Here is a 20217-nt window from a genome sequence, read left to right as displayed (position 1 = left end):
AAGGAGGGGAGAGAGATGGTTGTTACATGTACTTGGTCCTCATGGGGAAGGAGAGGACATAGCCGTCTGGGTGGTTGTACTCTGTCAGACCTGAAGGAGAGGACATAGCCGTCTGGGTGGTTGTACTCTGTCAGACTGAAGGAGAGGACATACTGTAGCCGTCAGGGTGGTTGTACTCTGTCAGACTGAAGGAGAGGACATACTGTAGCCGTCAGGGTAGTTGTCCTCTGTCAGACCTGAAGGAGAGGACATACTGTAGCCGTCAGGGTGGTTGTACTCTGTCAGACTGAAGGAGAGGACATACTGTAGCCGTCAGGGTGGTTGTACTCTGTCAGACTGAAGGGTAGGACATAGCCGTCAGGGTAGTTGTACTCTGTCAGACTGAAGGAGAGGACATAGCCGTCTGGGTGGTTGTACTCTGTCAGACTGAAGGAGAGGACATAGCCGTCTGGGTGGTTGTACTCTGTCAGACTGAAGGAGAGGACATAGCCGTCTGGGTGGTTGTACTCTGTCAGACTGAAGGAGAGGACATACTGTAGCCGTCAGGGTGGTTGTACTCTGTCAGACTAAAGGAGAGGACATACTGTAGCCGTCAGGGTGGTTGTACTCTGTCAGACTGAAGGAGAGGACATAGCCGTCTGGGTGGTTGTACTCTGTCAGACTGAAGGAGAGGACATACTGTAGCCGTCAGGGTGGTTGTACTCTGTCAGACTGAAGGAGAGGACATAGCCGTCTGGGTGGTTGTACTCTGTCAGACTGAAGGAGAGGACATACTGTAGCCGTCAGGGTGGTTGTACTCTGTCAGACTGAAGGAGAGGACATAGCCGTCTGGGTGGTTGTACTCTGTCAGACTGAAGGAGAGGACATACTGTGGCCGTCAGGGTGGTTGTACTCTGTCAGACTGACGGAGAGGACATACTGTAGCTGTCAGGGTAGTTGTCCTCTGTCAGACCTGAAGGAGAGGACATACTGTAGCCGTCAGGGTAGTTGTCCTCTGTCAGACCTGAAGGAGAGGACATACTGTAGCCGTCAGGGTGGTTGTACTCTGTCAGACTGAAGGAGAGGACATAGCCGTCTGGGTGGTTGTACTCTGTCAGACTGAAGGAGAGGACACAGCCGTCTGGGTGGTTGTACTCTGTCAGACTGAAGGAGAGGACATACTGTAGCCGTCAGGGTGGTTGTACTCTGTCAGACTGAAGGAGAGGACATAGCTGTCAGGGTGATTGTACTCTGTCAGACTGAAGGAGAGGACATACTGTAGCCGTCAGGGTGGTTGTACTCTGTCAGACTGAAGGAGAGGACATACTGTAGCCGTCAGGGTGATTGTACTCTGTCAGACTGACGGAGAGGACATACTGTAGCTGTCACGGTGGTTGTACTCTGTCAGACTGAAGGAGAGGACATACTGTAGCCGTCAGGGTGGTTGTACTCTGTCAGACTGAAGGAGAGGACATAGCCGTCTGGGTGGTTGTACTCTGTCAGACTGAAGGAGAGGACATAGCCGTCTGGGTGGTTGTACTCTGTCAGACTGAAGGAGAGGACATACTGTAGCCGTCAGGGTGGTTGTACTCTGTCAGACTGAAGGAGAGGACATACTGTAGCCGTCAGGGTGGTTGTACTCTGTCAGACTGAAGGAGAGGACATAGCCGTCTGGGTGGTTGTACTCTGTCAGACTGAAGGAGAGGACATACTGTAGCCGTCAGGGTGGTTGTACTCTGTCAGACTGAAGGAGAGGACATAGCCGTCTGGGTGGTTGTACTCTGTCAGACTGAAGGAGAGGACATACTGTAGCCGTCAGGGTGGTTGTACTCTGTCAGACTGAAGGAGAGGACATAGCCGTCTGGGTGGTTGTACTCTGTCAGACTGAAGGAGAGGACATACTGTAGCCGTCAGGGTGGTTGTACTCTGTCAGACTGACGGAGAGGACATACTGTAGCTGTCAGGGTAGTTGTCCTCTGTCAGACCTGAAGGAGAGGACATACTGTAGCCGTCAGGGTAGTTGTCCTCTGTCAGACCTGAAGGAGAGGACATACTGTAGCCGTCAGGGTGGTTGTACTCTGTCAGACTGAAGGAGAGGACATAGCCGTCTGGGTGGTTGTACTCTGTCAGACTGAAGGAGAGGACATAGCCGTCTGGGTGGTTGTACTCTGTCAGACTGAAGGAGAGGACATACTGTAGCCGTCAGGGTGGTTGTACTCTGTCAGACTGAAGGAGAGGACATACTGTAGCCGTCAGGGTGGTTATACTCTGTCAGACTGAAGGAGAGGACATAGCTGTCAGGGTGGTTGTACTCTGTCAGACTGAAGGAGAGGACATACTGTAGCCGTCAGGGTGGTTGTACTCTGTCAGACTGAAGGAGAGGACATACTGTAGCCGTCAGGGTGGTTGTACTCTGTCAGACTGACGGAGAGGACATACTGTAGCTGTCACGGTGGTTGTACTCTGTCAGACTGAAGGAGAGGACATACTGTAGCCGTCAGGGTGGTTGTACTCTGTCAGACTGAAGGAGAGGACATACTGTAGCCGTCTGGGTGGTTGTACTCTGTCAGACTGAAGGAGAGGACATAGCCGTCTGGGTGGTTGTACTCTCTCAGACTGAAGGAGAGGACATACTGTAGCCGTCAGGGTGGTTGTACTCTGTCAGACTGAAGGAGAGAGGGAGGGAGAGATGGTTTACATTTGGCTCTGGGAAACAGATAGTAGTAGTAGTTGTAGTAAAAGAAGAAGTTACCGTTTTGTCCTTCTGATCTACTTTGCTTTCCAGCAAATCTGGGCTCAACTTATTTGACCTTCTGCTAGTTCCCTATAGTACCCCTCCTCCCTCCTCCCTCCTCCCTCCTCCCCCTTTCTGTTCCACTCACTCTGTTCCAGCTCTGCAATGCGGTGGTGTAGAGTATCAATCCCTTGGTCTATCTGTTTGTGATGTGTCTGTGTCTCCTTCCTCAGCGCCTTCCGCTCTTTCTCCAGCATCTCAATCTTCCTCTCCAGCTCTCCTTCCAGGTCCTTCCAGGGGCCTCCGCCTCCTCGGCCAGGGCCCCCAGGGGCCTTTCGGCTCCCCGAGGAGACACTACCGCCTCCTGTCGTTGATGCTGATGACGGTGACCCTTGAACTTTAGTAGCGATGCCACTGCTGACGCCCACACCGGCGCTGGGGGATGGAGTCTCAACGGAGAGGTTCAGGGCAGCAGGGCCGATCTCCAACTGTGAGAGGAGAGAGAAAGAGAAGAGGAAGGGGTTAGTATGGAGGGAGAGAAAGAAAAGAGGAGGTTGTGGAGGAGTGAGTGATAGTGCAAGGAGGGAGAGACAGAGAGAGAGAGAGAGACAGAGAGAAAGACAGAGAGAAAGAGAAAGAGAGACACAGAGAGAGAGAGAGATAGAGAGAGAGAGAGAGAGAGAGAGAGAGAGAGAGAGAGAGAGAGAGAGAGGTGCATCAACAAAGTACTGAGTAAAGAGTCTGAATACTTAATGTATGTAAATGTAATATTTCAGTTTTTGTGTTGTGTTTAGATTGATGAAGGGAAAAAACTATTTCATCCATTTTAGAATAAGGCTGTAACATAACAAAATGTGGAAAAAGTCAAGGGGTCTGAATATTTCCCGAATGCTCTGTATCTAGTTATTTTGTGAGGTACAGATTTACAAATCATGGGAATGTGTCATATGCAATGCAGACTTTGACTCTCTCAGAGGTTTGTGTTGCTAGGCAACCCCCTTGCAATTAGCGGGGCAGGATGGCTCCCCCCATAGTTAAAGCCAGGTTGAGAAATGTGCTAACAAACGTTTGTGCTTTGAAACTAAATAAATATTGCACTCTGACCCACTAAACTTACTTGCTAGAGTCTAGATATTGTTGTTAGACCACTATGTGGTGTAGTTTTATTGGACTGTTCAGTTGTTGTTGGTAAATAATGAATATGCTAGCTTCTGACATGACTTATTGCATCTTTAAGAAAACAACGAAGGCAGGCAGGCAGGCAGATAGAGATAGGGTTAAAGTGGAGAGAGAGAGAGAGGAGGTGAATAGAAAGGAAGGGAGAGAGAGAGAGAGGAGGTGAATAGAGAGGAAGGAAGAGAGAAATGAGTGGGTGTAGGTGAAAGAGGAAGGATGGAGAAAGAGAGACAGAGAGACAGAGTATGAGAGAAAGTGAGATAGATAAAGAGAGAGAGAAAGAGTATGAGAGAGAGAGAGAGCAACTAAGTACAAGTGAAGTGAGAGGGTTGCGACAAGAGAGAGCAACAGGAGACAGACATACACACAGACATACACACAGACAGACAGACTGAAAGAGAAGATGGGAGGAAGAGAGAGCAAGAGAGGGAAAGAGAGAGAGAGAGGGCGAGAAATAAAGAAAGAGAGAGAGAGAGAGAGAGAGAGAGAGAGAGAGAGAGAGATAATTGGAGTGAGGAGAGATTGAATGCCTGGACAGCTATAGACTACATACACACTCACTGTTCCTGGACTGTGCAGTATGTTAGAATGCACTGGGAAATGTTAAGTGTCTCAAGCAATAAAATAGCCTCTCTTACATCAGACTGACTCTCCCTCTTTCCATCTCTCTTTCCATCTCTCTTCCTCTCTCTCTCTCTCTCTCTCTCTCTCTCTCCCTCGCTATCTTCCTCACCTCTCTCTCTCTCACTCTCTATTTCTCTCATCCTCTCTCATTTACTCTGTCCTTTCTCTCTCTCACTTTCTCTCCCTCTCTATCTTGCTCTCTCTCTCTCTCTCTCTCTCTTTCTCTCTCTCTCTCTCTCTCTCTCTCTCTCTCTCTCTCTTTCTCTCTCTGACACGTACACACTCAATTCCTTTAAGACAGCAAGCTACAGCAAAAACACAGGTGTACACACACACACACACACACGCACACGCACACACACGCACATGCACACACACGCACAGTATGGCTTAAGTCTCAAGGTCTCTCCTCTCTTCATCCAGCATCCCTTCATATTTTATTGATGTGGACGGATGTGGATGTAAGAGCTGCGTGGTGAGGGGGGAGAGATAGCAAATGAAAGAAACTATATCCCCTTGCACTGAGGGAACGGGTGCATGTAATGATGCTGATGAGAGAGGCTGTGAGTTGGATGGATGGATGGATGTGGAGGAGAGGTGGAGGAGGGAGGGAGTCAGGGATCCTGATGTCTATCAAGTCAGGAGAGAGGGAGGAGGGAGGGTCAGGGTGAGTTAGAGGTCCTGAAGTCAATCGTTATCACGTGATATAGCCTCGCCCCATGCATCACGGGCGCGCCAAGTGGGGGTTCTGGAATTGGGACGCCTCTGTTTCCGCGCTGATATTGTAGCCTATTTGTTGCATAAGGTTGAGACGTTGGATTGTGCAACATGTCTGTCTGTCTTTCTGTCGGTGTTGGATATTACTAACAATTGGTGGCGACATGCTTTTCATTATTTTGGATTATCTACTGAAAGATTCACTTTGTTTGGGGGCAAGCAATCAGTAACCATATAGTCATATTGCATAAATCTCCCTTGATCATATAAATAATACATATGCTAACCGTAGTAGCCTATAGGCCTCGCTCAGTGACTGACTGTAGATGATCAAGACATTATAAAACACACTGGGACATATAGGTTAAACCTATCAAAAGCGCCCCTCGAGGCGCTAACGTGTGTTATACGCTCTCCCAAGGCGCTAACGTGTGTTATACGCTCTCCCAAAGGCGCATTATCTCTACTGTTGAAACTTTTTACAAAATTAGCTTATTCATATGTTTGCTTATAGCTAGTTTATATCGAGACTGTATATGACTACAGTCTGTGGCTTTGGGCTATAGGGTAAGCTATACTCAATATTCACCCAACCCACCTCCAGTTTCTCGATGCGGTCTTTCAGGTTGAGAATGGCCCTCTCTAGCTCCTCCACGGCTCTAGCGGTCTGCAGCTGCACAGCGGCCGATGAGCTCACATCATCCCCGGCCATGAGTCGGCGGTTGCCCACCCAGGCCCCCAGGCTCCTCTCGGAGTGCCCGGGACTCCCGTCCTCCAGGCCGGTCTCGCACTCCGATAGTTTCCCCGACAGCTCACGGATGGTCCGCTGATCTATGAGTATCTGGCCGTTCTGCTGCACCACCGTCTGCCGGAGGTCGTCCGCGGTGGTCCGGAGGTAGCTCCAGTCTTCATCCACATAGAGTGAAGGGTCGTCCGCCTGCTGCTTCATGCTCTTGGCCTTGCATTCTCCGGCGGGAATCGGAGTGCAGATGAGCCGGCTGAAACTGAACTGTTTCGGAGCCCCTCCACCACCACCGGTCACCTCCCCGGGGCTGAGCTCGTTGAGAGTGGAGGGACCCCCCAGCCCCAAGCCGCCTCCTCCGCCGCCCTCGTAGGATTCAGCACCATGGAGAGCGCCCAATGGACCGGCGTGAGCCACCGAGTCCAGGGAAAATAAGGGCTCAGCAGACAGAGTCGCGTTGTCGGACAGGTCCTGGGGCGCGGCAGCTTTCCGCGGGTAAACACTGGCGATGATGCAGATGACCGCGCCGAGGAAAACCACGGAACCAGCACCGACCAAGACTACAACGAACTTCATAGCGGCAGCGCGGCGAGATGGGCTAAAGCGATCGATAGATTCACCTACAAATCAGAGATCAAATTCAGTTGGCAAGATAGATTCTACTGAAAAATAAGGTCAGTTTTCCCCCTCACAATCTAGATTACATTAGGCTATGAAAATGCTATAGCCAACATCACTCGTGCGATGTCATAATCCGCTCCTCGATAGCCTATCAGTTGATTAATCTACCTGCTTTTTTATATGATTAAATAAAACGAATAACCTCGGCCTATATTATAATACGCCACCCCTAAAAAAAAACTCCCAACGCGCAGAAAACAAACGACAGCGGTTGACAGACGCGTTTGTTGCGTTTTTCACTAAATGTAGAAATACCGATTGTTCTGTCAGCAGGCCTAAATCGAAAGACCGTCTCCCTCTCTCGGTGTTGCTAAGCTCCGCTCCTGTCCTCCGTCCGTAGTTACTATGGGAACCGTGACAGAGTAGGCGGGGAGACAGACGAGGGAATGGAGGGTGTGTATGTGTGGGGTGCGTCATTGGAGGTGAAGAGGAAAATAACATTATAAACACCATCTAATACGATAGAGGCGTGTGTGTGTGTGTGTGTGTGTGTGTGTGTGTGTGTGTGTGTGTGTGTGTGTGTGTGTGTGTGTGTGTGTGTGTGTGTGTGTGTGTGTGAGCGAGAGAGAGAGAGAGAGAGCGAGAGCGAGAGAGAGAGAGAGGCCAAAATACTACACCCGTTTATGGATTGTGTGTGTGTATGTGCGCGCTCACAGCAGAAGTGTGTATGAGGCATACATCCTCTATTACCAGACCGGAACATTAACCACTTCGATACGATATCCCCCACGCACAGCACGAGTCTAGTCTAGTCTGCCTGGACAATATACTCCAGTAAATCAAATCAAATTCAACGTTATTGGTCGCGTACATATTTTGCAGATTTTATCGCAGGTGCAGCGAAATTGTTATGTTTTTAGCTCCAGCTGTGTAGTAATGTCTAACAACACAAAACAATACAGTCAAATCCCCGCACTCAGAACAGCCTCACTCTGTCGGGGCATGGACTCTACGTGTCGAAAGCGTTCCGCAGGGATGCTGGCCCAAGTTGTCACCAATGCTTCCTGTAGTTGTGTCAAGTTGGCTGGATGTCCTTTGGGTGATGGACCATTCTCGATACACACAGGACACTGTTGAGGGTGAAAAACTGCAGTGTTGCAGTTCTTGGCACAAGCCAGTGGCCTGGCACCAACTACCACAGCTGTTCAAAGGCACTTAAATATTCTGTCTTGCCCATTCACCCTCTGAATGGCACACATACACAGTCCATGTCTCAATTGTCTCAAGGCTTAAAAATCCTTCTTTAACTGTCTCCTCCCCTTCATGTACACTGATTGAAGTGGATCTAACAAGGGAAATCAATAAGGGATCATAGCTTTCATCTGGATTCACCTGGTCAGTCTGTCATGGAAAGAGCAGGTGTTCATAATGTTTTGTGTACTCAGTGTATGTATATGATGGTGGGCATAGACAGTATGGACAGTGTATGTATATGATGGTGGGCATAGACAGTATGGACAGTGTATGTATATGATGGTGGGCATAGACAGTATGGACAGTGTATGTATATGATGGTGGGCATAGACAGTATGGACAGTGTATGTATATGATGGTGGGCATAGACAGTATGGACAGTTTATGAATAGAGAAGGTGTACCGCAGTAGTTAGGATAAGCCTTGACTAGAGTACATGATATACATACGAAGTGGGTAAAACAGTATGTAAACATGATTAAAGTGACCAGTGTTCAATGACTATGTAATTAGGGCAGCAGTCTCTAAGGTTCAGGACAGAGTACTGAGGGCGGCTTGTGGTGACTATTTAACAGTCTGAAGGCCTGGAGATAGAAGCTGTTTTTCAGTCTCTCAGTCCCAGCTTTGATGCACCTGTACTGTTTCCGGGTTCTAGATGGTAGCGGGGTGAACAGGCCATGACGTGGGTGGCTGAGGTCCTTGATGATCTTCTTCTTCTTTCTGTGACACCAGGTGCTGTAGATGTCCTGGAGTGACAGCCATCACACTAGGAAGTCCCATCTGTCCAGTCCCTAAACCACAATGGGAGGCCAGCCAGAGATGGGGAGAGGAGAGAGGGCGAGGAGAAGGGAGGATGGGCTGGTTCTGGGAGAGAATGGAGGAGGAACAGGGAGACCAAACTAGAGAGGATTGAGGCCATCCAGAGGAGGACTGTCTGGGGTTGTGAGAGGAGGGGGGACCATGGGTGGTCTGCCAGAGTATGGGCTGGGCTGGATGGGGTTGGGAGAGGATGGGGGGGACCATGGGTGGCCTGCCAGAGTATGGGCTGGGCTGGATGGGGTCGGGAGAGGAGGGGGGACCATGGGTGGCCTGCCAGAGTATGGGCTGGGCTGGATGGGGTTGGGAGAGGAGGGGGGACCATGGGTGGCCTGCCAGAGTATGGGCTGGGCTGGATGGGGTTGGGAGAGGAGGGGGGACCATGGGTGGCCTGCCAGAGTATGGGTTGGGCTGGATGGGGTTGGGAGAGGAGGGGGGACCATGGGTGGCCTGCCAGAGTATGGTCTGGGCTGGCTGGGGTTGGGAGAGGAGGGGGGACCATGGATGTCCTGCCAGAGTATGGTCTGGGCTGGCTGGGGTTGGGAGAGGAGGGGGGACCATGGGTGGCCTGCCAGAGTATGGGCTGGATGGGGTTGGGAGAGGAGGGGGGACCATGGGTGGCCTGCCAGAGTATGGGCTGGGCTGGATGGGGTTGGGAGAGGAGGGGGGACCATGGGTGGCCTGCCAGAGTATGGGCTGGGCTGGCTGGGGTTGGGAGAGGAGGGGGGACCATGGGTGGCCTGCCAGAGTATGGGCTGGGCTGGCTGGGGTTGGGAGAGGACGGGGGACCATGGGTGTCCTGCCAGAGTATGGTCTGGGCTGGCTGGGGTTGGGAGAGGAGGGGGGACCATGGGTGGCCTGCCAGAGTATGGTCTGGGCTGGATGGGGTTGGGAGAGGAGGAGGGACCATGGGTGGCCTGCCAGAGTATGGGCTGGATGGGGTTGGGAGAGGAGGGGGGACCATGGGTGGCCTGCCAGAGTATGGGCTGGATGGGGTTGGGAGAGGATGGGGGATCATGGGTGGCCTGCCAGAGTATGGTCTGGGCTGGATGGGGTTGGGAGAGGAGGGGGGACCATGGGTGGCCTGCCAGAGTATGGGCTGGGCTGGATGGGTTTGGGAGAGGAGGGGGGACCATGGATGGCCTGCCAGAGTATGGTCTGGGCTGGCTGGGGTTGGGAGAGGAGGGGGGACCATGGGTGGCCTGCCAGAGTATGGGCTGGGCTGGATGGGGTTGGGAGAGGAGGAGGGACCATGGGTGGCCTGCCAGAGTATGGGCTGGATGGGGTTGGGAGAGGAGGGGGGACCATGGGTGGCCTGCCAGAGTATGGGCTGGATGGGGTTGGGAGAGGATGGGGGACCATGGGTGGCCTGCCAGAGTATGGTCTGGGCTGGATGGGGTTGGGAGAGGAGGGGGGACCATGGATGGCCTGCCAGAGTATGGTCTGGGCTGGCTGGGGTTGGGAGAGGAGAGGGGACCATGGGTGGCCTGCCAGAGTATGGTCTGGGCTGGCTGGGGTTGGGAGAGGAGGGGGGACCATGGGTGGCCTGCCAGAGTATGGGCTGGATGGGGTTGGGAGAGGAGGGGGGACCATGGGTGGCCTGCCAGAGTATGGGCTGGGCTGGATGGGGTTGGGAGAGGAGGGGGGACCATGGGTGGCCTGCCAGAGTATGGGCTGGGCTGGCTGGGGTTGGGAGAGGAGGGGGGACCATGGGTGGCCTGCCAGAGTATGGGCTGGGCTGGCTGGGGTTGGGAGAGGACGGGGGACCATGGGTGTCCTGCCAGAGTATGGTCTGGGCTGGCTGGGGTTGGGAGAGGAGGGGGGACCATGGGTGGCCTGCCAGAGTATGGTCTGGGCTGGCTGGGGTTGGGAGAGGAGGGGGGACCATGGGTGGCCTGCCAGAGTATGGGCTGGATGGGGTTGGGAGAGGATGGGGGACCATGGGTGGCCTGCCAGAGTATGGTCTGGGCTGGATGGGGTTGGGAGAGGAGGGGGGACCATGGATGGCCTGCCAGAGTATGGTCTGGGCTGGCTGGGGTTGGGAGAGGAGAGGGGACCATGGGTGGCCTGCCAGAGTATGGGCTGGGCTGGATGGGGTTGGGAGAGGAGGGGGGACCATGGGTGGCCTGCCAGAGTATGGGTTGGGCTGGATGGGTTTGGGAGAGGAGGGGGGACCATGGGTGGCCTGCCAGAGTATGGGTTGGGCTGGATGGGGTTGGGAGAGGAGGGGGGACCATGGGTGGCCTGCCAGAGTATGGGTTGGGCTGGATGGGGTTGGGAGAGGAGGGGGGACCATGGGTGGCCTGCCAGAGTATGGGTTGGGCTGGATGGGGTTGGGAGAGGAGAGAGGGACCATGGGTGGCCTGCCAGAGTATGGGCTGGGCTGGATGGGGTTGGGAGAGCAGGGGGACCATGGGTGGCCTGCCAGAGTATGGGTTGGGCTGGATGGGGTTGGGAGAGCAGGGGGGACCATGGGTGGCCTGCCAAAGTATGGGCTGGGCTGGATGGGAGAAGGTGGTAGAGAGTTGAGGACATGGATGCTAAAGGGAGATGAAGGATTGAAGGTGAGGAGTGTGGTAGAATAGGACGATAGTAGACAAGGCATACAAATCGAATCACTATTTATTGGTCACATACACATGGTTAGCAGATGTTATTGGTCACATACACATGGTTAGCAGATGTTAATGGTCACATACACATGGTTAGCAGATGTTAATGCGAGTGTCTCAAAATGCTTGTGCTTCTAGTTCCAGTAATATCTAACAAGTAATCTAACAATTCCACAACAACTATCTAATACACACAAATCTAAAGGGGTGGATGAGAATATGTACATATAAATATATGGATGAGCGATAGCCGAGCGGGATAGGCAAGGTGCAATAGATGGTATAAAATACAGTATATACATGTGATATGAGTAATGGAAGATATGTAAACATTATTAAAGTGGCATTATTTTGAGTGGTATTGTATAAAGTGACTAGTGATCCATTTATTAAAGTGGCCCTTGATTGAGTCTCATTGTAGGCAGCAGCCTCTCTGAGTTAGTAATTTCTGTTTAGCAGTCTGATGACCTTGAGATGAAAGCTGTTTTTCAGTCTCTCTGTCCCTGCTTTGATGCACCTGTACTGACCTCGCTTTCTGGATGATAGCAGGGTGAACAGGCAGTGGCTCGGGTGGTTGTTGCCCTTGATGATCTTTTTGGCCTTCCTGTGACATCGGGTGCTGTAGGTATCATGGAGGGCAGGTAGTTTGCCCCAGGTGATGCGTTGTGCAGACCGCACCATCCTCTGGAGAGGGCCGTGCAGTTGCCATCATACCAGGCTGTGATACAGCCCAACAGGATCCTCTCAATTGTGCAATCTGTAAAAGTTTGTCAGGGTTTTGGGTGACTGTTGCGTCTTCTTCACCACACTGTCTGATGTTTGTCTGTGATGTGTACACCTAGGTACTTAAAACAGGTCGTGGGAAGGACCATGGGAAGAGAAGCTGCTATCTTTTCTCACAATAGTGTGTCCACGGATATTCTCTCAACTTCTGTGTTCTGTGGCTAACCCCTGAAGGCCACCAAAGCCCTGGATGCACAACCATCGCCCCAACCTTCATCTCTTCAAACCTTTTGAGAGTGCAGGCTAAGAGCAAAAATCCTGCCCATGTGACCTGTGTTAACAGTGCCACCATGTGGACCATCAGGGCCATCAGGACCATCACTACAAGCAGTGGTCTGAGCTCAGGCCAGTTTCCCCAGACCTACTACTCTAAGTCTAGGACTAGGCTTGATCCGGGCCCTGGAAACCAGCCATAGAGAATCAAATACAACCTTCTCCTTCAGTTGAAAGCCAAGATTCCAGATTGAATCTTAAAGCGATAAACTCACAAGAATCAGCATATAGAGGTCAGAGAACTCCTCTGTAAAGAACTGAAGAGATGAACGACAAAAGGAGCGGTCTTGGAGGTGTTTTTTATTAAAAGCCTCGCACAACAGAACATATACAGAAAGCAACAACGAACGAATGTCAACATGACCACGCTCACCTTACCTGTACAATAAGGGCTCGCAAAACATGCTTCAGCTACATTATCACAACGTTACCATCGACATTATCCTCGTCATTATCATCATCGTTATTACCATTAAACAACAATTCAATGTACATCATTCATATTACCAATATTACGAGACACAAACTGCAGTCTTGATACACATTTATAATTCATTAAAAATCTGGGGTTTTCCATTCTTATCAAACCCATATTGGACATGAATCAAAAACAACCATAACAATCAACGGTAATTATTAAAGAAGGTAAAGCTTACACATTACACTTCATTCAAACATATATAATGAGGTACATAAGCAAAAAGCCCTGGAAATGAACCAGTTTACATGGACAAACATTTCATATTGGATTCTTCAGGTCGGCTTCTTGTCATTACATTAAAGTGCCAATGACATGGCTCTTGAAATTACATCCAAAAATAAAACAAAAGAAATCTAGAGCCCTGCTTGGTATAAATGTAGGCCACTATGTCAAGTTGTGCTACCTATTTATATCAACTGTTAAATCACCACCAAGAAGTACATGAACACTCCTTCTACTGGCTTAACCAATGAGTCAACAGAATCTACTGGTTTAGCCAATGACAGGCAAGAGAATCTACTGGTTTAGCCAATGACAGTCAAGATAATGTTTTTATCCATTAACAGCTGAATGAAGATGTGTTTGTGGTAGGATGTGTATTATTATCACAGTATCAAAGACTAGACGACAATCAACCATCGATCTAATACAGTATACGGACCAGATGCAGTGGAGTTGGAACTGAGCAGCTATAAGGCAACACATGCTTTTAAATATTGTAATAATATTGTACAAATACACCAGACAGAGAGAGAGAGAGAGGGGGGCCCTATAGAAACAGGGGCAGCACCAGAAGATGGTCAGATCTGGGACCAGGATATCAGAACGTCAACACAAACTGGGTCAGAAGGCCATTGAGAGGTTTGGACTACAGGTTATTCCACAGATAATATCTGGTAGGTAGGTACAGACATGATGCAGAGAATATCTGGTAGGTACAAACAGAAGTGTTCCCGGTGGATAGGTTACATACTACATCGTCATTACTCCCACTCCATGCAGTCCACAGCTTAAATAATTAGAGAGTCCGTTTAGAGTCTTGACTGAGGTTCCAGGAATACTGGACATTCCGGAATCTTGAAGGCGACAGCGAGTTAAAGGCAGGCGTTGGAACATGGCAATAAGAAAAGCAATAACTTAACTTTCTATGCTTTCCTCGCTTAGTTGTATTCTTTTTGCAGCTGAATTAACGTTGTGCGTGCATATAAATATATACTTATATCGGCCTGTGCATTCGAGAGAGAGAGAGAGGGGAAAAAAAGAAGGGCTTGTAATTCACATGTGGATATTGGATACGGAAATTATACAGAATAGGGTTGTTGTCAACAATGGAGTCAAGTGCGTTGCTAAATATCTCAATGTAGAAATGCAGTATTGCCGAAGCCCAACAAAGCAAGTGCAACGTCATTTCATCACCTCATTTAAACCTTAAAGAGTTGGACTTCCAATGGAGAAAATGGGTATAAATATGAACAAATAACAAACACTTATCGGTTGTATGAATTTCCCTACAATAAAGATTGAATTGAACGTTATTATGACTGACGGTATCTGTTACCAGCCTCCAAACAGTCACGGTTAAGAGAGTGGACATGAATTGAATAAACTTTATTGATCCTCAGAAGAGAAATCACGCTGCATAAAGATGGACAATCAGCATTGTTACAGATGTATATTGCACGCCCTGCTCTTAGCTTCTTATAGTTCTGTTCAAAAAAATAACGCTCTTCTTCAATATTCAAATGGCCTGAATTTCATTATTATTGGAAGTTTTTTTTTAACCTTCTGTGTTAATATAGCATTACTCCCTAGCCTGGTCCCAGACAATGACCACAGGAGTTGGCCAAGAAAGCACAAACACATCAGGGAGCCAGGCTAATTCATTCATCTCCACTTCTTTGATCTCTTCCTATGGCTTGGGTTGTGGGGGGTTCTTCAGTTGGGGTGAGGAGGAGGTGGTATTTTCTGGGTGTATTGGTTGGGGGGAGGAGGGGCGGGATGAGGGGGAGGGGAACTCTTTGATAGTGACGGTGAGGAGGTTGGTGGTGACGTCGGTCACGACCACGTTGGCGCTGCTCGCCACCATCTCCGGGTGCCAGTCGGGGTCGCCCTCGGCGGGGACCCTCTGAGGGTTGGAGGTCAAGGGGCAGGCTCTGGCGGCAGGGGGGTGAGGAGGGGAAGCGGTACTGACGGAGGGCGGCTGGCGTTTCTGCCGGCGCCGACGGCGAAGCTTCCTCTTCCCCTCCTGAGGTGAGGAAAGGTCCAGAGCATCAGCATCATCCTCCTCTTCATCAAAGGAGGAAGAGGAGGAACCGGAAGCAAAGGAGAGGGAGGGGAGGAGGGGGTTTGGTCCTTGTTCAGCGTTCTGGTTCTTCTGGAGCTCTGGGGGGTGGCTAGGGGTAGACTGGGCAGAGGAGGCCAAAGCCTGGGTGCTCAAGTTGGGAGCCGACCCAGAGGCAGAGGCCCCAGTGGCGGGTCCGGGAGGGGTTGGATGGTTCTGGGCGGGTGTGGTGGATCCACTGGAGCTGGATGGAGAGGGGGGTGGCTGGGTGTCCCTAGCCCCTGAGGTCCCTGTGCTGGAGCCTGTAGCTGAGTGTGGAAGGTGTAGAGGTCCGGGGCCGCCACACTGGAGACCAAACGGCTTCCCGTACATGGGGAACCCCAGCATGGGCTGGAAGGGCCGGTACGGAGCCTCTCCACTCCTCTTCCCTATGATCCTATTTCGGGAGGGGATGTTCTGACGACCCCCTTGGAGGGACATGGAGCCGGATGGCGCCCTCCGGTTACCCCCGCCGCCCCTTCCTCCGCCTCCACTTCCTGGTTTGTCGATGACCTTGAGGTTTAGGATGATGCGACCCCGTTTGACCTCGCGTGGTTTGACGCGACGATTGAGGATGCGGACGGTCTCTGAGAAGGGGGAGACGGGGGGCCGCGAGGGGAACCCACTGGAGCCGGAGAAGGCCAGGGGGTCGGGGCGAGGTAAGGGGCGGCGGGACATACTAGTGCAGCGGCGAATGTCTTTCTTCAGCTTGTGTGTCGCTGCCAGGGAGTTGAGTTTAGGGGAGGGCGCTGGAGAGGCGGAGGGGAAGGAGGATGGAGGGGCTCGAGGAGAAGAGGAAGAAGTGGAGCGAGGCGCTCGAGGGGTGGAGGTCTCCCTCTTCTGGGCTCCACGTGCCTGAGAAGGGAGGAGAGGAGAGAGAAGGTGAGAGATGAAAGTAAAGTGAGTCGTAAACTCAAAAGGAGAATCTCATCATCAGAACTTCCAGAAGGAAACGTTTGGTCTTGTTCTTACATTCTCATTGGGACAGGTACTATATCAGCTAGTCCTAATTCTGCTGTGGTTCTGATAGTGGCACACAACAACATCCAAAACAATACCTTGGCAGGAAGGTTTTTGGGTTTGGGTCCCCGCTTCTTTGGTCCGTGGAGTTCTCTCTCACGCTCTCTGAGGGAAAAAACAAAGGGACAACAGTGAAATACGTTGAAATACGACCCTAGCCTGCCTGGATACAATAGGCTGGGGTGGGTTGAATTGGGATTGAGCCAATTATTGAAGTAATAACATCTAGGCCTCGACTGATACAGTTCAAAGCCAACTGAGGGAGACGTTTATTAATGTAACATCCTGTTTCTCATACATCCCAACTTCCAGTTAGACAGGGATGATCAAAAGACCCGGGATGGCGTCCCAAAAATCGCACCATATCCCCTACGTAGGGCACTACTGTTACCCAAATCTCTATGAGCTCAGGTCAAAATTAGTGCACTATAATCGGCAATAGGGTGCAATATGAGACAGACTGGGTGTGTGAAAGCAGAACAGCGGACCCCAGGACGACTAGCTAGCGGTTGGTTGCTATGGCGTCAGCTAATAGGGATCTGAATGAAGAAAAAAATTAAAGAATAACAGTTTGACGTTTGTTTGACTAAGACTGAACACAGAGACAGAGAGAGAGACACACACACACACACACACACACACACACACACACACACACACACACGGGATCATTTTAGTTCCATGATCCCCTGTAAGCAGCAGAGTGCTTTGAAGTGTGTTTGGCAGGAAGAGACAAAGAGAGGACTTGGACAGATATAAGACCTTTATATATAGACGGAGTGAAAGAGAGGGAGAGAGAGAGAGAGAGTGCAACAGAGGGAGCAAGGAGAGAGAGAGAGAGCAACATAGGGAGCAAGGAGAGAGAGAGAGAGAGAGAGAGAGAGAGAGAGAGAGAGAGAGAGAGAGAGGGGAGCTGGGAAAATGAGGGGGAACAGGAAAACTGATGTTGGGATGAGAGAGAATTGTGTTACCCTTTTTGACAATTTCTCAAATGTCCTTACTGTGTCATAAACATCACTTCTCTTAAAGGAATTGAATAATGTGTAAGAATTGAAATACTGTTAACTGTTTCACTCACTTCTGTTCAAATCCTGCGATCAGTCTGTCATCCAGGATATTCTCTTCTGGTTCCCAGGTACTGTGTCTAAAGCAAAGAGGTGGCACAATGGTTTTATCTCTACATTTACATAACTGACATTCCACTCCATGTTTGGCACAGGACACAGAGTACAAGGAGTGGAATGTTAGCACAAAACAGGTCTGGATTTCAGGCTAACATTTTCTGGTTATGGTATAAATTGGAGACTTATAAGTCTATGAAAGATGTAGCTACTAGGATAGATGTACTATAAAACACAACATGTCTCTTCAGACAAGGTGATTGCTGGTATGCAAAGACTCTGAATTATTTTTTTAGTTAGAAACACAATCACTTACTTCAGTGCCCATCCTTTCCATTTCACTAGGTATTCTAGGCGAGACTGAAGAGAGAAAGGTACAGAGGAATGAGGAAAAAGCCCAAAAGTGTTCAATACTGTATTCAGCCATTTTATAGCTAGTGTAAGAGCAAAAATGGCTTCTTATTATCTAGTTATTCATGAATACTAAGATACATATTAACAGTAACGTATTACTCTAAATAATACGTAACTCAATACATTGAGTAATATAAATTGGCTCAGTTCTGATTAACACGTTGGCTGGTATGCCTGTCTTGTTTTGTAGTTTTAGAGGGAAAAGCTGCTACAAAACACTACCATCAAGCAGACACAGACAGGCTGGCTAGCAGATTAGTTCCACTGGCATCTGGACAAAACATTCACTCAAGCTAGAGAGGGAATAACTGATTTAGCTGCTATGTAGCTAAAGTTAATAATGACACACCGTCGACTTGAATGTATGGTTTGGCGAGCTAGTTTATGGTATGTGGGGTGCAATCATATATTTATAGTCTAGCTGTCTGGGTAAAAAGTCAAAGACAAAGCATAGATTTGCATTTGACGCAAACCCGGCCTTTATTTTAATTGGCATTGCTAATTAGCTAAAGGTTACGTTGTCTTTACACGCCGACTCGTTTGTGTAACGTTAGCTATTTTTTACGATTCACTGCAAACCATCAGCACAGCACACTTGCTAGCTTCTCGGCTAGCTAAAACGGCTTGCTAGAGAAGCATCCGCTTGCTACTAGCTACAGCAAGGCCTCCCCGTTGTCATTAAAAAACAGATCCTCGGTTCTCGCCCCCGAAGCACGCCGCGGAGACCCTCGCCCACGTCTGCTCTTCTGCAGCGACAAAAAACGGCGGCATGCTCACCTTGCGAACGCGGCGTTTCAGAATGGCTTCCGCGGCGAAAACGCGTTCTCCGACCGCAGAGAGCTCCATCTCTCAACGCCCGACTGCTCTCTCGGTCCAGACGACCAACTCCACTGTCTGGTGGCAAGACCAGAGCAGACCACTTTCTCTTTCCCCCAAATCTGTCACAGTGGCAGCAGACAACACACACTACACCCGGAGGCAGGAGAAGAGAGGAGCTCTGTCACGTGGACGGGGTCAGCCCCTTCTGGTTGTCCTGGCAACGCAGGAGGCCTCGACAAGATGCAGAAAGGGCAGGAGAGCGTTATTCGTCCTGAGTCTTGTTCTGGAGGCAGCTCTGCAGAGTGGTCACTAACTGGCACAGCCACCAAGTCATACAACCTGCTAACCTTAACATACCTTAAGTGCACTTTTGTCCTGTGCATTTTGCCTTTCCTGATTTCAATGGTAGTGAATGAGCTAGCCTGTTCCCAAAACTGTTATTGTGCTGCCTTGCCGACTTCTATAGTCATTGTTTAGCGTGACAGTGACCATAGGAGTTGGCAAGACAGCACAAACCGGCAGGGACAAGGAGGAGTCTTGGACACAAATAATCTCTTTGTGTTTTAACGACCTTTTGTTACAGAAGAAAAAGGAAATGGCGGGCTGCTACCAGTAATTTAGGAGCAGTGGAGCACTCTGTTATTGTTGGTTATTTTGCTAATGACAGAGAGAGAGAGGTTAAACTATACTGAACAAAAATATAAAACGCAACATGTAAAATGTCCCATATTTCACGAGCTGAAATAAAAGATCCCAGAAATTTTCCATACACACAAAAAGCATATTTCTCTCAAATGTTGTGCACAAATTTGTTAACATCCCTGTTAGTGAGCGTTTTATCATTTATCAAGATTATCCATCCACCTGACAGGCGTGGCATATCAAGAAGATGATTAAACAGCATGATCATTACACAGGTGTACCTTGTGCTGGGGACAAGGTGTAACCACACCAGCCCAGGTCCTCCCCATCAGGCTTCTTCACCTGTGGGATCATCTGAGGGGGAGGGGTGCTGAGGAGTCTGTAATAAAGCCCTTTTGTGGGAAAGACTCATTCTGATTGGCTGGGCCTGGCTCTCCAGTAGGTGGGCCTAGCTCCCAAGTAGGTGGGCCGATACCCTCCCAGGCCTACCAAGGCTGTGCCCCTAACCAGTCATGTGAAATCCATAGATTAGGGCCTAATTCATTCAATTCAATTGATTGATTTCCTTATATGAACTGTAACTCAGCAAAATCTTTGAAATTGTTGCATGCTACATTTATATTTTTGTTCAGTGTGTATACATTTAGAAACAGTGTGTCTGGAAGGATCAGCATAGCAGCAAGGTCATGCAGAAGACATATTCTATTTTATTGTATTCTATATTATTGTATTGTAGTGTATTCTATTGTATTGTATTCTATGATATTTTATGATATTTTATTGTATTCTATTAAATTCAATGTTATTGTATTTATTATATTGTATTATATTGTATTGTTTCTATTACATTTCTGTCTCTGGAAAGTAGATCATGTGCAGATGAGTTGCGTTTAGAGGAAAGAGTTGTTGTTTAAAAAAAGATGTGCAATCTGATCAAGTCAACTTTTCTCACAGGAGAGCCTTCCCTACTATTTGAACTGTCAAAATAGATCAAGTTGGCCATTACTCTCTCATCCTCAGCTCAACCCTGGCAGTGTGTCCTAGCCTTAGATGGAGTGAGAGTTAGAAT

General features: G+C 49.5%; 1 protein-coding gene across 1 annotated transcript in view; it reads right to left on the bottom strand.

Moving 5' to 3' along the window:
- Positions 1-19149, bottom strand: part of cbx6a (chromobox homolog 6a) — a 20274-nt gene extending 1125 nt beyond the window's left edge. The window contains exons 1-8 of the mRNA XM_036942573.1: positions 18465-19149; positions 17590-17633; positions 17231-17296; positions 16191-16257; positions 14725-15987; positions 8986-11163; positions 5829-6599; positions 2862-3201 (exon numbers count right to left, since the gene is read on the bottom strand). Of these exons, the coding sequence (XP_036798468.1) occupies positions 2862-3201; positions 5829-6599; positions 8986-11163; positions 14725-15987; positions 16191-16257; positions 17231-17296; positions 17590-17633; positions 18465-18533 (4798 nt within the window). The 5' untranslated portion in view covers positions 18534-19149. The remainder of the gene's footprint in view (positions 1-2861; positions 3202-5828; positions 6600-8985; positions 11164-14724; positions 15988-16190; positions 16258-17230; positions 17297-17589; positions 17634-18464) is intronic.
- Between the last annotated feature and the right edge of the window lie 1068 nt (positions 19150-20217).

The sequence above is a fragment of the Oncorhynchus mykiss genome, chromosome 13 (genome assembly GCF_013265735.2).
Source record: "Oncorhynchus mykiss isolate Arlee chromosome 13, USDA_OmykA_1.1, whole genome shotgun sequence".
Classification (NCBI taxonomy): domain Eukaryota; kingdom Metazoa; phylum Chordata; class Actinopteri; order Salmoniformes; family Salmonidae; genus Oncorhynchus; species Oncorhynchus mykiss.
The sequence above is the reverse complement of the archived record's forward strand: the minus strand, read 5'-3'. Positions and strand labels throughout refer to the sequence as shown.